Consider the following 15,334-nt stretch of genomic DNA (forward strand, 5'->3'; position numbering starts at 1 on the left):
ATAACTCAAAAGCACCAATTCTTCTATGGTCTTCCTTATTCACTGTCCAGCTTTCACATGCATATGAGGTCATTGAAAATACCATGGCTTGGGTCAGGTGCACCTTAGTCCTCAAAGTGACATCTTTGCTCTTTAACACTTTTAAAAGGTCTTGTGCAGCAGATTTGCCTAATGCAATAGTGTGGAGGTGGGACCATGCAAATAAGGTATAGGGAACCCTAAGGAGGAGATTGGTTAGTTTTGCCATGCAATAGGCTCATCTGTCAGTTTGTCCTACTATGTTACCTTGCATATTGCTATGATGATGGAAGCTACGTCACCAGTATTTCAAATACCAGTAGGGTTACCTATGGTGACCTATGGTTACCTATGGAGCAGAGCTTCCAGACTAAGACATACTAGGAAGAATGTCCTTGCAATTCACTTCCAAAAACACTGGCCAGTAAAAACATTATGAATAGCAGCGGAACACTGTTTGATATAGATAAGGCCCTCTGGTGGGAAAACATCCAAAATATGACAGAGGAAGAGCTGCCTTCTCAAAGTAGAGTTGACCTTAATGATGTGGATGGAGTAATGCTTTGGGGACCTTCATTGGGTAGTGGCATGACTGAAAATGAAAAGACACAGCTGCAAAAATCCTTTAATAATCAGAGTATGCAATGTACTAAGTATGTATCTAGGAAAATTAGAAGTTATCAAAAATTAAATGGAGAACCTAAAAATCAATATCCTAGGTATCCATGAGCTAAAATGGGCTGGTATTAGCCTTATTAAATAATACAAATATATGGTCTACTATGCTGGGAATGGCAAGTTGAAGAGGAAAGGTGTTGCATTTGTCAATAAAAAGAGCATTTCAAGGTCTTTCTTGAAATATAACAATCTCAGTGATAGGTAGTATCCATACACCTACAAGAAAGACAAGTTAATACTACTATTATTCAAATTTACACATCAACCCCTAGTGCCAAAGATGAAGAAATTGAAGATTTTTACTAACTTTGGCACTCTGAAATTGATCAGACATGCGATCAAGATGCACTGATAGTTACTGGTGATTGGAATGCAAAAGTTAAAAACAAAGTATAATCAATGGCTGGAAAATATGGCCTTGGTGATAGAAACAATAATGGAGATGGCATGATAAAATTTTGCAATAACTTATTCATTGCAAATACCCTTTCTTCAACAACATAAGTAGTGACTATACATGTGGACCTCACTGGATGGACTACATAGGAATCAAATAGACTCCATCTGTGTGTGAAAAGAACAATGGGAAACCTCAATATGATCAGTAAGAGTAAGGCCAGGGTCCAACTGTGTAACAGACATATTGTTGATATTCAAGTTCAAGATGAAGATACAGAATATTAAATAGATCAATAAGAGCCAAAACATATATCCTTGAGTATATTCCACCTAAATTTAGGAACTATCTCAAGAATAGATTTGGCACATTGAACACTAATAATCAAGGACCAGATGCATTGTGGGATGACATCAAGAATATTATACATGATGAACGCAAAAATCATTTAAAAGAGAGGAAAGAAAGAAAAAACCAAAATGTATGTCAGAATAGAATCTGAAACTTGCTGTTGAACACAGAGTAACCAAAATGAATAGAAAAAATGATGAAGTAAAATAGCTAAATAGAAGATTTCAAAGGCCAGCTACAGAAGATAAGGTATTATAATAACATTTGTGGTGATCCAGAGTTAGAAAACCAAAAGGGAAGGATACATTTGGTTTTTCTCAAGCTTAAATAAAGGAAGACATAAAATCAAGCCTCGAGCTGAAATATTGAAGGACAAAATACTAAGCAATACAAGAAATATCAAAAGAAGACGAATGGAATACACAGTCACTGTGTATACGGTGTTATCAAAGAGAATTGGTTAACATTTAACCATTTCAGGGAGTAGCATATGATCAAGAGTTTATGCCATGAATGGAAGAAGACGAAGCTTCCCTGAAGGCATTGACAAAAATCAAGCTTCTGAATTAACAGAATACCAATTGAAATATTTCAACAAATAGACAACAATAATGAAAAAAATTTTGCCAATAAATTTGGCCAACCAACTGGAAGAGACCCATACTTGTGTACATTTTAAAGAAAAGTGATCCAAGAGAATGCAGAAATTATTGAACAACATCATTAATACCAAATAAAAATAATTTGGCTGAAGATAATTCAGAAACAGTTGCAATAGTACATCGACAGGAAAATGCCAGAATTCAAGCTGGATTCAGAACAGGATGTGGAATGAGGGATATCTTTGCTGTTGTCAGATGGATCTTGGCTGAAAGCAAAGAATACCAGGAAGATGGTTTCTTGTGTTTTATTGACTATGCAAAAAATAATTATGGATAACAATCCAAAGAACGGAAAATCCAGACTACATACTGATGCTCATGTGGAACCAGCACATAGACCAAGATGCAGTCATTGGAAGAGAACAAGGGGCTAGTGTGTGGTTTAAAATATGGAAAGGTGTGCATCAGCATTGTCATTGTATCCTTTTGTCATACTTATTCTAGCTGCATTCTAACCAATAACCCTAAGAAGAATGGAGCGTTAAGATTGGAAGAATATTCATTAACAACTCGCTAAGTGCAGATGATACAGGCTTGCTTGCTGAAAATCAAGAGGACTTGAAGCACTTACTGATGAAGATAAAAATCTGCAGTGTCTAATATGGATTATACCTCAACATGAAAAAAACAAAATTCCTCACTATTGGATCAATAAGCAACATCATGATAAACAAAGAAAATATTGAAGTTATCAAGGATTTCATTTTACTTGAATCCACAATCAATGCCCAAAGAGACAGCAGTCAGAAAATTAAATGCTGTATTGCATTTAGGCAGGGAATACGGTGGCTTCATGCAATAAGCACTGAACTGTGAACCACAAGGTCAGCAGTTCAAGCCCACCAGCTTCTCTGCAAGAAAAAGATGAGGTTTTCTGCTCCTGAAAAGATTTAAAGCCTCAGAAATGCTATACAGGGTTGCTATGAGTTGAAACCAACTTAATAGCACATAACAGCAACAACAAATCACATTAGGCAAATCTGCTACAAAAGACCTCTTTTAAAGTCTTCAAAAGCCAAGACATCACTTTGAGGCCTAGGTATAGCTGACCCAAATGTTGGTGTATTCATTCATTTCTTATGTAAATGAAATCTGGACAATTAATAAGGAAGACCTAAAAAAAAATGATGCATTTGAATTATTGTGTTAGTGAAGAATATTAAATATACTATGGACTGCCAGAAGAACAAAATATTTGTCTTGAAAGAAGTATAGCCAGAATGCTCCTTAGAAGTGAAGATGATGAGATTTCAGTTCACATACTTTGGACATGTTATCAGGAGGGATTAGTCCTTGCAGAAGGACATCATACTTGGTGAAGTAGAAGGTTAGAGCAGAGAGTGAGCTCAGTACCATCAAAAAGTTGTGATGTGATCAAAGTGTGTCATTTGTACCCAGGATTTCTACACTGAGAATCCCCTAGACCCATGAGACAGAAGAAAGACCTGTAGCATTCGAGATGGTGCAAAACATCGAGAAGCAGTAGCAGAGAAGCAGCAGCAGCAGAACCTGGAGGCCAGTCATGATGGCCCAGTGGGCTTCCTGGTCCCATGAGTAAGGCAGTTACAGTTTGTGCACAAAGCAAGAGAACTGAGAGTTTTCAGACTTCCCTAAGGAGTGGAGTCCCTCTGGGCACTTGTGTCGATAGAACTAGACTTGCCAACTGAGCATGAGCGTTGAGTGCCTTTGTGTCAGGGCTTACTGATGGAATGGGGTACCCCCAGGGCACTTATGGGAAAAGCTAAAGAGATTTGTGGTACTTTCTTGAGCAGAAGCCAAACTGGTCCAAGAGGCCTGAGGGTCTGCTTGTGCGAATGGCTAAAACGTTTTTATGTCCAAAGAACTGTATCCCGAGTTGATTCTGATCCTGCATTGTAACCTGCTACAACCCCTATTAAATCCCATAACTGTAAATAAGGTCTGTGAATTATCAAACCCAGAAAAGTAGCATGGGCAATGGAAGTGATAGCTAATGTCCAAGTTGATAAAATAATGTTTGGAGTGAGGAGGCATGTCTGACGTCTGCCTCCTAGAAATCAGCCTTGGGCTGTTCATCTTGATGATTCTCCTTCCCTTTTATGAAGTTAGAGGTCAGATGTCCTGGTCATGCTATTTTGGACCAGCAAAAGGCTTAAGATGTTTTTGTAGACTTAGTTAAATACACCCATCCCCATTGCCATCAAGCTGATTCTGGCTCATAGCAACTCTAAAGGACAGAGTAGAACTGCAAGGTTTCAAGGCTGTCACATCTTTCTCCTGTTTAGTGAACTGATGGTTTGGACTACTGACCTTTTGGTTAATGGTTGAGTGCTTAATCAACTAGGGTTTCTTCTAGTTAAATATGCGTGGTCAAATTTTATGAGTAACCACTAAAAGAATCAAATAGGATATATAACTTCCAAAGTAGGTACAAGGAAAAGTTACATAGGAGAAAGAAACAAGAGATTTATCTTTCTCAAATAATAAATAAAATTAACTAGACTTATAACTTAGTCATCTTTGTGGAGTTGTGGGTATTAAATTTGGATTAGGACGAGTGCAGTGTTAACAATTCTATAGTAATAATTGCTGTTGTGTGCCTTTGAGATAGTTCTGACTTATTGAGTCGGTTCTGACTCATAGCAACCCTGTATGGGATTTCCAAGAGTAGCTGGTAGATTTGAACTACTGACCTTGCAGTTACCAGTCCAGTATGTACCCTACATTGTCATACTAAGGGCCTAGTAAAAATTAAACGGAAATGAAAGAAGTAAGAGTAGTGTAAAAACAGAGATGTCAAAATGTGTAGGAGCTGAGTCAGCCACAGTACCATAACCAGGCTTTGTCCATGCCTTAGAGGTAGAAGTTAGAGCTAGGACAGTCAATGAATGAGGGACCAACAGATGCTTACGGGAGAATCTGACGCTGATACTGATGTTCACCACTTGGTATGTGTACTGTCTTTCATAGAAACATAGGCCAGGAGAGTTTAAGGGGAGCAGAGAGGGAAAGAAGCTGGGAGAAGAGCAGTAGGTCATCTCCCCAGGGAGTACCCAGAACATCTACCACCCTGCCATACCCTACTTACACAGAAGCCAGTGCTTGTAGATATTGGCACGGGTCTTCAAGGAAAGACCCAGTCAGACTAGAGAGGAATGCTCAATGGCATGAGGTGATATTCCCAAGTAGCAGTGCTTCTATGGCCTAACCATTGCGTTCCATACAAAATGCATCCACCTCTGACCTCTTCATGCTCAAGCGTTACCTTCTGCCACTTAAAAGTGTTAACTTGTTAAAAAGGAAAAAACGTAAATCAGAGCAAGTTCAGAAGAATATACCACAGATTTGAAGGTATGTAAAAATACAGCTTTATAACAATAACTAACATTGATCTACTCTTTACTCTGTGCCAGGAACTATTCTAAGTGTTCCGCGTGCATAATCTCACTTCATCTTCATGTGCTTATGATCAGGCAGAGCTGAGATTCAAAAACAAGCATTATGATCATAGAGTCTTCATTTTAAACACTATGCCACTTCTGAGTTATGGGAGGATATTTTACCTGGAGAAGATAGGATTCAAGGTTGGAAGATAATAGGTTGCCTTTATATATATATAAAACTATATGTGGAAGAAGAATAAACTTATCCTGTATGGACTCATGTGCTTAAAACTAAGAAAATGATTTTATTTCAGCCTAAGTAAAAATAATTTTGTAAGAGCCAAGGTCCCCAAAGAAGAAATGGGCTTTCTCAGAGGATGCTTCATTCTCTATCACTGGATGTTAAGTGCATCTGGTGTTAGTATTACATAGAGGATCAAAGCCTTGAATGTGTGATTGAATTAGATGCATGCAAAATCTTTTCCAAATGCAGGAGTCCACAGGACTATGAAAGTCAGAACAAAGAACTGGATGTTTAGGATGCTTAATTTTAATAATGGTGACAGTTGCAACTTACTTTGTTCCTGGGCACCTTGGAACTGGAATTTGCATTTTAAGGCTCTATACGTTTCCCTATTTCTCATCACTTGGATACTTCTTACCTTACGGTATTAGGCTGGGTTCTCTAGAGAAGCAAAACTAGTGAAGCTTATATACAGATATATAAAGAGAGGTTTATATCAAGGAAATGGCTCACAATTGTAGAGGTAGTCAGTCCCAAATCCATTGGGTAAATGTCAGCCTGGAGGGTTCTGACTCACATAACTAATAAACCAAGATCAGCAGGATAGACAGCAGGCAGGCAGATAAGGCAGGTAAGATGGCCAACCACTGACAACCCCAGAATCAACAGGCAACAGAGCAGGCCACTGGCTCAAGTAAAAGAACTGGAGGTTAGATGGTAAGCCAGATGCAGAATCCAGACCAGCAGAACCAAGCCACACCCCCAAGGAAACTTTCTTTCAATTGATTGGCTGCTCATAGCATCTCTCATCAGGGAGGATTACTATATCTTAACTGCCAAACCACTGAGAATCCTGGCCCAGTCATGTTGACACAAAACCTTATCTATCTCACTTACCTTCAAAGGCCAGGTTAAACATCACCTTCTTCAAACACTTCCCACTGCATTCCTGTGTAGCACCAGCCTAGGTACCCCACAGCACCTCATCCTTCCTGGCCATACCACCTCTCACACCACAGTGAACTGTGTCCTTGTCATTCACTTCCCAACTCCTATTCTCACTAGACTATGGCCCTTTGAGGACTTTAGTCTTCATTCTGCATATTTTTCTTGCATCTATTATGAGCCATTCACTTTTCTGGGAATTGAGATCAAGTGACAGTCAAGGTTCCTACCTTACGGAGCTTGAATTCTACATGAAGACAGACAGTACAAAGGCAGTTGTCCTTCATTGAAGTCAAAAAGCCAAACATAATGAGATAATATATGCATAGATTATGAAACCCAAACCAAGCCAATTGCCACCAAGTCAATTCTGATTTATATATATTGTATAATTTACATGTTTATGTAATTAAATATGCATTTGTATAATTAACTGATTCTAATATATTTCTAAGGAGCTCTGGTAAAGTAGTGGTTACGAGTGGGGCTGCCAACAGCAAGGTCAGCAGTTCGAAACTACCAGCAGTTCCGCAGGAGAACGATGAGGCTTTTTGCTCCCATAAAGATTTACAGCCTCAGAAACCCTGTGCAGGGTCGCTATCAGTCGGAACCAACTCCATGGTACTTAACAACAGCAACAACAATATATTTCTACCCCCCAACTGCTCTGTGGGAGAGAGATGCGACAGTCTGCTTCTGTAAAGATTTGTCTTGGAAACTCTATGGGGCGGCACCACTCCATCTGACAGGGTTGCTGTGAGTTGGAATCAGCTCTATGGCAATGGGTTTGGTTTAATATATTTATATAAATATATGTTTATATAAATAGAGATGTCTGGCAATTAAAGCAATTATTATATATCAATGAATAAATTCTTCAGTTTCATATAACCAATTCTTTTTGGTATATTTATCAGAATCTAAAGGTTTGGTCTAAAGGTCTGCCACTTATAAAACTTTGTTGCCTAGTGAATTTCCACTCTCAGTAGATCAATATCCTCTTTAAGACAACCCACTAAATAACATTTCTGAGTACCAGGGAATGAAACTCGTAGAGTATATTCCTGACCTTTTTAAAATTTTTTTCAATCAAATTTGAAACTAAAGAAGAAAACTCCCCTCTCTTTGCTTTCCAGGGTAGTGCCAGTTCGTCTCAGTCTCCATTTATCCAGATGCCAGGTGAGTGCTTTCATTAAATGAACAATTAATTAATTCCCTTTTGAGTTTAAATTGGACATTTGAGCTTCTATTCTTAACTAACAGCTTTCCAGCACTATTCATTTTATTTAATTAGCCACAAAAATATGGAAAGGGAAAATCAGTGTAATTTATATTTTTATAGTTAAATAAAGTATGTCAAATGAAAAAAAGTAATTATTCTTATTAAAATATAAGGGTAAGTCCAAAAATATTGCTATGAAAAGAGACATCTTTATTAAACAAAAATATCAAAATGTGAAGCTATTGTTTCTCGATGGATCTTCCACCTAGTTCTACACATTTCTGAAAGTGGTGTTTTATTTCTCTGACCCTCCCCTGAAGAATTCTGTACTCTTCAATATACACCGCATCACAGTGGCAGTTTGGGCATCCTCAAGGGACTCAAATCGTGTTCTTTTTCAGTGTTCTTTGAGTTTGGGAAACAACTTAAAATCTGAAGGGATAAAGTCAGGCCTGTAGGGTGAAAGAGGTAAAGTTTTTCAATAAAATTCTCATTGGACAGTCTTTGCTACCATTGAAGAACCTACAAATACATTGTCGTAATGAGAAAAAAAAAAAAAATTTCCTTGGTATAACTATCCTGGCCTTTTGTTGACCAATGTAATTTTCCATCTTCTTAAAATGTCTTCCTAATAAGCCCCTGCGAGTGTCCTATGTCCTTTGAGAAAACCTATTAAGATTACCCTTTTAAAGTTCCCCAAAATAGTCATCGTAACTTTCTGAGCTGACTTCTCTGCCTTAAGTTGAATTGGCCCAGCAACTCCCATGGTACTGATGGGCCTTGATGGCTTGGTGAGTTAAGTGTTGGGCCTCCAGGTCAGTGATTCAAACCCACCAGCCACTCCATGAGAGAAAGAAAAAACTTCCATAAAGATTCACAATCAAAACCCTAAGAAGTTGTTCTGCTCTGTCCCACAGGGTCTCAGTGATTTTCAGCCAACTCGATAGCAGTGGGTTTGACTTTTTCTTTTTTCCTTTTTTGGAAGACCCCTTAATAAGTCTAAGGCGAGTGTATTGTCTGCAGCCATTCACTGATCACAGAGACCTACTTAAACACAGTTTTTGTTTGTAGTAAACTCATGCATGTATGAACTGGAACCCTAGTAGCAACACCTTTTGACTTACCCCGGTATACTTACGATGGAAACTCTGACTTCAGTCTTCATATTCATGAGTCAATTAGACGTTTGAGGCTATAGAATATAAAGTGGTTACGAATCGGGCTGCGAACCTCAAGGTCAGCAGTTCAAAACTACCAGCTGTTCCGCGGGAGAAAGATGAGGCGGTCTGCTCCCGTAAAGATTCACAGCCTCAGAAATCCTGTGCAGGGTCGTTATGAGTCAGAACCGACTCCATGGGACTTAACAACAACATAGAATACAAAAGGCAGGGCTATAGAATATAAAATGGACTATAGAATATAAAAGGTGAGGTTATAGAATATTAAGGTGGAGTGAGTAAGAATTGTGCTGAAGGTTTCTATGGGGAATTTTTATTTCTTCTTCTGATAAATATATTTATAGTAAAATTATTGAACATAATATTATGCCACTGGATTTACCAAAAATGTAGGGCATAAGCTCGACCCCTTGGAGTTTGCAGGTCAACTGGAAAGATGGTTATGTAACTCAGTGAATTGAGTATGAACTGCTACATGGTGTGGTGAGGACCAAAATCCTGGCTGGCTATGTAGAGTTATGTATGACTGAGTCATGATAACAATGGAAAGGTGTCTACATGTGTCTCTCTTCTCTCCTATGCAAGAGTGAACACGTGGGCAAGGACCAAGCTCAGAGTAGTCCTCTGTGGTTGAAGGGAACATCTAGAATACAAGTATTTTCAATTTCTTAAAAGCCCTTTTGTAGCCTCAGTGTGTTGTTCTTGGCTAATTAAAATATACTGGTGGCAAATTGGAATAATTTTTATTAAGCCATCAATTACACAGACCACGAGTTTATGCCCCTGAACATGTTATAAATGATAATGTGTTCCCTGCTATAAAGTGTTTAGTAAACACATATTTACTCTTTTGGATCCACTGCAATTTGGGCCTTACCTTAATTAATTCTCTGCTTCAGCTTCTTCCCCCTAAACTTTTAATCCTCTGGTGAGCTCAGTGCAGGATTCAGTGTAGCCACAAGAGGACAGCAAATAACACAAGACTCTTCAAAGCCCTACAGTACCTTCTCTGCAGTTCTGTAACTTGACTGCAGAGAAGCTATGTCACCCCACAGCAAGCCAGTTAGCAAAGTCCACTACCAATTAGCCACTCTTGGCTAGGTGCAAGACACATTGTTAAATGTCAGTATACAAACAAGTATACAACAGTACAGGCTGACTTTGAATTGGAACTGGAGTTATAGCTATCCTCTTACCTAGAGATACTGTAGCTATGGGGAAGTGGGAGGGAAGTCTTCTGGAATGTTCTACAGCCCAGAAGTTACCAGTTGTTAATAATCCTGCAGATTGTTGTTGCTAGGTGGCCTTAAGTCAATTTAGACTCATAAAATCTCTGCACAGGACTTCTGAGGAGCAACTGGTGAGTTTGAACAGCTAACCTTAGGGACATAATTCAGATGTTGTAAAAGAAAAAAATGTTTCATTAGATAAAATGTAAATATCAAGGTTGTTTTGTTTTGTTTTGTGTGTCTCTTAAATCCAGCCCCTACCTGGTGCAGTGGCTGACACAAAACAATTCACTATTAATGTATGTCGAATGAGGGATTGACTGAACAGTTCTTGTGCCATCTGAAAGGAATTCTTCCCCAAAGGCAGAGTGCATTTTAATCCTATTAACTACTTGGGCTGGGATAATAAGTGATGCAGGAACACTGTATGCCATTCAAGTTACTTATCTATTTAAATTTTAGCCTTGGTATCAGGCATGTGTGAGTAACCCATTTGCCACGTGGAACCAGTACAGCAGCAACAGCGATGCCCTCAACTCCCTCTGACAAATTTTCTGCTCATTTGTTTTTCATTTGGCAACAGGTTCGCCAGTGATGTCGGGTTACTACGGTGTCAGAAGATCTTTCTTATCTGACTCAGACTTCCACAACGCTAAACAGTTTTCAAATGACGGCTACACCTCAAGCGTGGCTAAGCCCTTTTCCTGCGAGTCCTCCGGCGGGCAGAGCTACCCTGGCCTTCTGGATTCCTACCTCCCCGAGCCCTACGGAGACTACAGGCCTCCGGCTCTGACTCCCAACACCGGCTCGGCGTTCAGTGCCTCCCCGCTGCCGCCGCTACTGCCACCTCCCTTCCCCAGCGACCCCACACACTTTGTATTTGTGAGTATGCCAAAAGTCCATTTTTAGCAAGAAAACTAGCGTCCGGGATCACCTGGATCTAGTCCCGGCCCACACACTTCGCAACCACAAGCAAGGTCTGGCTTTCCCTGAAGCCTCCTGATTTTAGGACCACCAGCTCCTCCCACATACACATAGGAGGGCGTCTTCCTCAAAGGTCCCTCAATCATAACGACAGGCCTTTTAGGACAAAGAGCACATATGGCAACCTTAAACAGCTGATCTCTCAGAGCTGGCGATGGAAACTGATCTGCTTTTTGGCATCCCCGCCCCCCCCCCTCAAGTGGTCATATCTGCCATATCCTAGATATGCCTCCAACCATAATAGCAGGCGGGTTTACCTAGTATTTGGACCAGAGGACCCACCTGAACAAGTAGGGCTCATATCCGTTATGTTTTCCCAGCCACCATCATTTCCCTAGTGCATAACGAAGGAGCATTGAAGATGCATCTTAGATGCAGTTATGTGGTAAGCTTTCAGGACGGACAAATCTGTCCCTCCTCTCCTCACCCCGCCCCCACTACCCCCAAATCAGGTTTCTCCTGCCTTCCCAGGGCCCTGCCTCCTTCTTCCTCATAAGATTTCTACCCTAGGGAACTCCAGAAGTCAGTTCATAAAAATCTAGAGAATGCTAATACCCTTATATTGTTGTTGTTAAGTGCTGTTGAGTCAGTTCTGACTCATAGCCACCCTATATAGGGTTTCCCAGGAGCAGCTAGTGCGTGTGAACTGTTGATCTTGTGGTTCGCAATCCAGTGCTGATCCCATAGCGTCACAACAGGAGAGAACTGTAAGTCTTCAACCACAAAGGAATGAATCTCTAAATATGAAATATTAGACACGGAGTAGGGATTAACATTATTAAACACCTACTTGATTCGAGTAGGAGCCCAACTAGCATAGTGGTTGCAGTTGGGCTGCTGAATACAAGATCAACAGTTGGAATCTATCAGCCTCTCCCAGGGAGAAAAATGAGAGTTGCTACTCTCCTAAAACCTGAAAATAGGGTTGCTATGAGTTGTAACAGCACACTACCACCATCACTCTGTGCCACAGTTTTTCAGTGCCTTTATTCCTTTAATCCTAACAATTCAGGGTATAGTTATTAAAGCTCTATTTTACAGATGTACAAAGTGAAGTGCCTATATATCAAGAAGGTAGTAAGTGGTGTGGCTATAAATTGAACCCAGATCTTCCCAGCTCCAGAATTTAGGAGCTTCCTCCCTCCTTTTGCTCATTGAGGGCAGGTTAGCCCTTCTGACCTACTTAGATGCTCACTAAGTAGTTAGACACCTACTTCTTCCATGAGTGAGTCAGGAGCTGACCTTCCCTGCTGTGACACTGGCTTTATAGGGCTCAGAGTCTAGACAGAATGTGCTGTAAACAGTGAAGTGCTCTGTACATGTTCATTTTATTATTCTCATGTCAGCATTTCACTGCTTCAATGTTTTGGGGAAAAGGGAATCAATCATATTATATATAAAACCAATAAGCCAGTTGCCATTGAATCAGTTCTGACTCATGTTGACTCTGTGTGTGTCAGAGTAGAACTGTACTCCATAGGGTTTTCAGTGACTGGTTTACTGAAAGTAGACAGCCAACTCTTTCTTGTTGGCACTTCTGGAGGGAACCTCCAACCTCTTAGTTAGCAACTGAGCTAGCTAATAATTTGTACCACTCAGGTATCCCCTTGGTGCCTATTGTTCTTGTTGTTAAGTGCCATCAGGTCAATTCTGACTCTCTATATCCAAGTAGAATGTTCCATAGGGTTTTCAGGGGTTGATTTTTTATATACGGATCATCAGGCCTTTCTTCACAGGAATCTGTGGGTGGATTCCAACCACAAACCTTACTGTTAACCATCTGTACCACCCAGGGATTCCCATATATATACATAGTTGTTGTTAAGTGCCATCAAGTCGGTTCTGACTCATAGCAACCTTGTATAGGTTCTCTGAGGAGCAGCTGGTGGATTTGAACCACCAACCTGTGGTTCAAACTGATCTTATTGTAAAATACCACACCAGGATTCCAAATATATATATATCATTGTTGTTTCATGTTGTCAAGTACTGTTGAGTTGGTTCTGACTCATAAAGACCCTGTAGAGGGTTTCTGAGAAGTGGCTGGTAAACATGAGTCACCAACCTCACAATTCAAACCCATTTTGTAGTTCAGTGCATTAACGCACAGCACTACACCAGGACTCTAAATATAGGCAACATAATCCTAAAGTAGGAATTTTTATGTTGTCCATATGTGTGTGTATGTATGTGTGTGTGTGTGTGTGTGTAGGCAACAGAATTCTAAAGTAGGAAGGGAACTAAATTGTCACTGTTTGTGTCAAAACCCAGAGGGAAAGGCTGCCTGTAAGCAGACTTTGACAAGAAGACACAAAGCTATAGTCTCATAGCAACCACACTGGGGAATTAATCTCTCCACATTAGAGTATCAAGTATGAAAAACCCCAGTGACCTTTCCATTTTCCCCAGAGGGACTCGTGGGAGCAGACAGTGCCTGATGGTCTCAGCCAGCCGGATCCCCTGCCCGCAGACCCTCTGCAGACCTTGCCACCCAGCGCGAGTTGCCTGTCACAGCTGGAGTCAGGGAGCATCACCCAACACAGGAGCTCAAGCTGGGGAGCCACCCTGCCTAGCACTCAGTCTTACTCGCTACATGGGCTGGAGGAGCTGAACCACACACCGGGGTACCCAACCCCACCCCTCTACCCCTTCACTCCTTTCATGACAGTGGCAAATGACCTAACGCCCAAGGTGGTGCCACTTTCCTCCGATGAGGGGGCAGACACCCCTTCTATTCACGACCCTACTCCATGGACAAAAGAAGACGGGGGCATGGCATGGGGGTCGTATGAATACCGCCGAGCTTACTGAGGATGTGGACAAAAGGACTTCTATTCTGCTCTCCTTTAGATTGGTTCTATAGTCCACAGATTGTTTGAAGTGTGCTGGTGCATTGAGAACAGGATTTTCAAGATAAATCATAATGCCACCCTTTGTTAGTGGATGCTGGGGTTTATTTGTAATTCTCTTCACCACCACTCTGAAATACAACACAAAGCTAATTAAATATCATGGACTGTATTCAATAAGTCACTCAGCAGTGAAGTCTTTGGGGTCTTTAGTAACCCATTACACTCTGAATCTTCTGATTATCCCCAAAGTATCATTTGTGCTCTGAGATTCTTTCCTGAAATTACATTAAAATGTGTATGTAGATCATAATACATACTGATGTTCCTGTTTGATTTTTTTTCTGAATTATGAACTAGGTGTATTATTTAGTAAAGAGAGTGTATAGAATATAGTGCTGTCTGGGGCAAATAAAACAAAACTAATTTTACACCAGGTGACTTTAAGGAGTAAAGTATTCTATAAATTCCCTTTCTTGTAATGTCCAAGTAATAAATATGGTGTCACAGAGAAATGATTTATTGTCAGGAAAGTAGGCAGGAGACTATGACTTCATAAATACATGGTTTCAACTTCACCCTCCAGAATGCCTCCAAATCAATCCAATCCTAAAACAGTAAAGACCTTGTTTTTTGTTTTGTTTATTTCCTTTTCCTCAGTGATAATTAAAGTAGACATGGCATAGACACACGGGGATCAGAGCAGAAGAATGAAATGGGCATTTTGTGATTAAATCGGAACACATGTATTTTAAAGAAAATGTGATACACAGGACTAGGGTGCTGGCAAGAAACCAGAGAACAGAGAACCAAGGGAGTTTGGGAGAAATCATATCATCAGGCGTGGGACACCCTCATGACACACGACATCTTGACTGTAAGAGAGAAGATCTTGCTAGAAACTCACTTGTCAGGGGTATATAGCTCGTGTTGTTGCTGTTGTTGTAGTTGTTGTTAGCTACCATCAAGGGGATTCTGTCTTAGGTGACTCCACGTGTGCAGAGTAGAACTGCTCCATGGGGCTTACAAAGTTGTGACCTTTCTGAAACAGATCACCAGGACTGTCTTCCAAGACACCTCTGGGTAGTTTCTGATTGCCAAGTTTTTGGCTAATAGTTGAGGGTTTAAGTGTTTGTACCACCTAGGGGCTCCTGTACAGCTCTTGCTTTGAATAAATGGAGAAAATGACAGCTGAAGCATTCCTCCATCTTGAAT

The 15,334-nt window shown here is 40.4% G+C and overlaps 1 protein-coding gene across 1 annotated transcript in view; it reads left to right on the top strand.

The window, feature by feature from the left end:
- The window catches only part of LOC102814503 (chromosome unknown open reading frame, human C11orf53), a 36,458-nt gene extending 22,377 nt beyond the window's left edge, over positions 1-14,081 (top strand). The window contains exons 2-4 of the mRNA XM_006833963.1: positions 7,794-7,836; positions 10,870-11,168; positions 13,680-14,081. Of these exons, the coding sequence (XP_006834026.1) occupies positions 7,794-7,836; positions 10,870-11,168; positions 13,680-14,081 (744 nt within the window). The remainder of the gene's footprint in view (positions 1-7,793; positions 7,837-10,869; positions 11,169-13,679) is intronic.
- Positions 14,082-15,334: the final 1,253 nt, after the last annotated feature.

The sequence above is a fragment of the Chrysochloris asiatica genome, unplaced genomic scaffold, assembly GCF_000296735.1.
Source record: "Chrysochloris asiatica unplaced genomic scaffold, ChrAsi1.0 scaffold00008, whole genome shotgun sequence".
NCBI lineage: Eukaryota > Metazoa > Chordata > Mammalia > Afrosoricida > Chrysochloridae > Chrysochloris > Chrysochloris asiatica.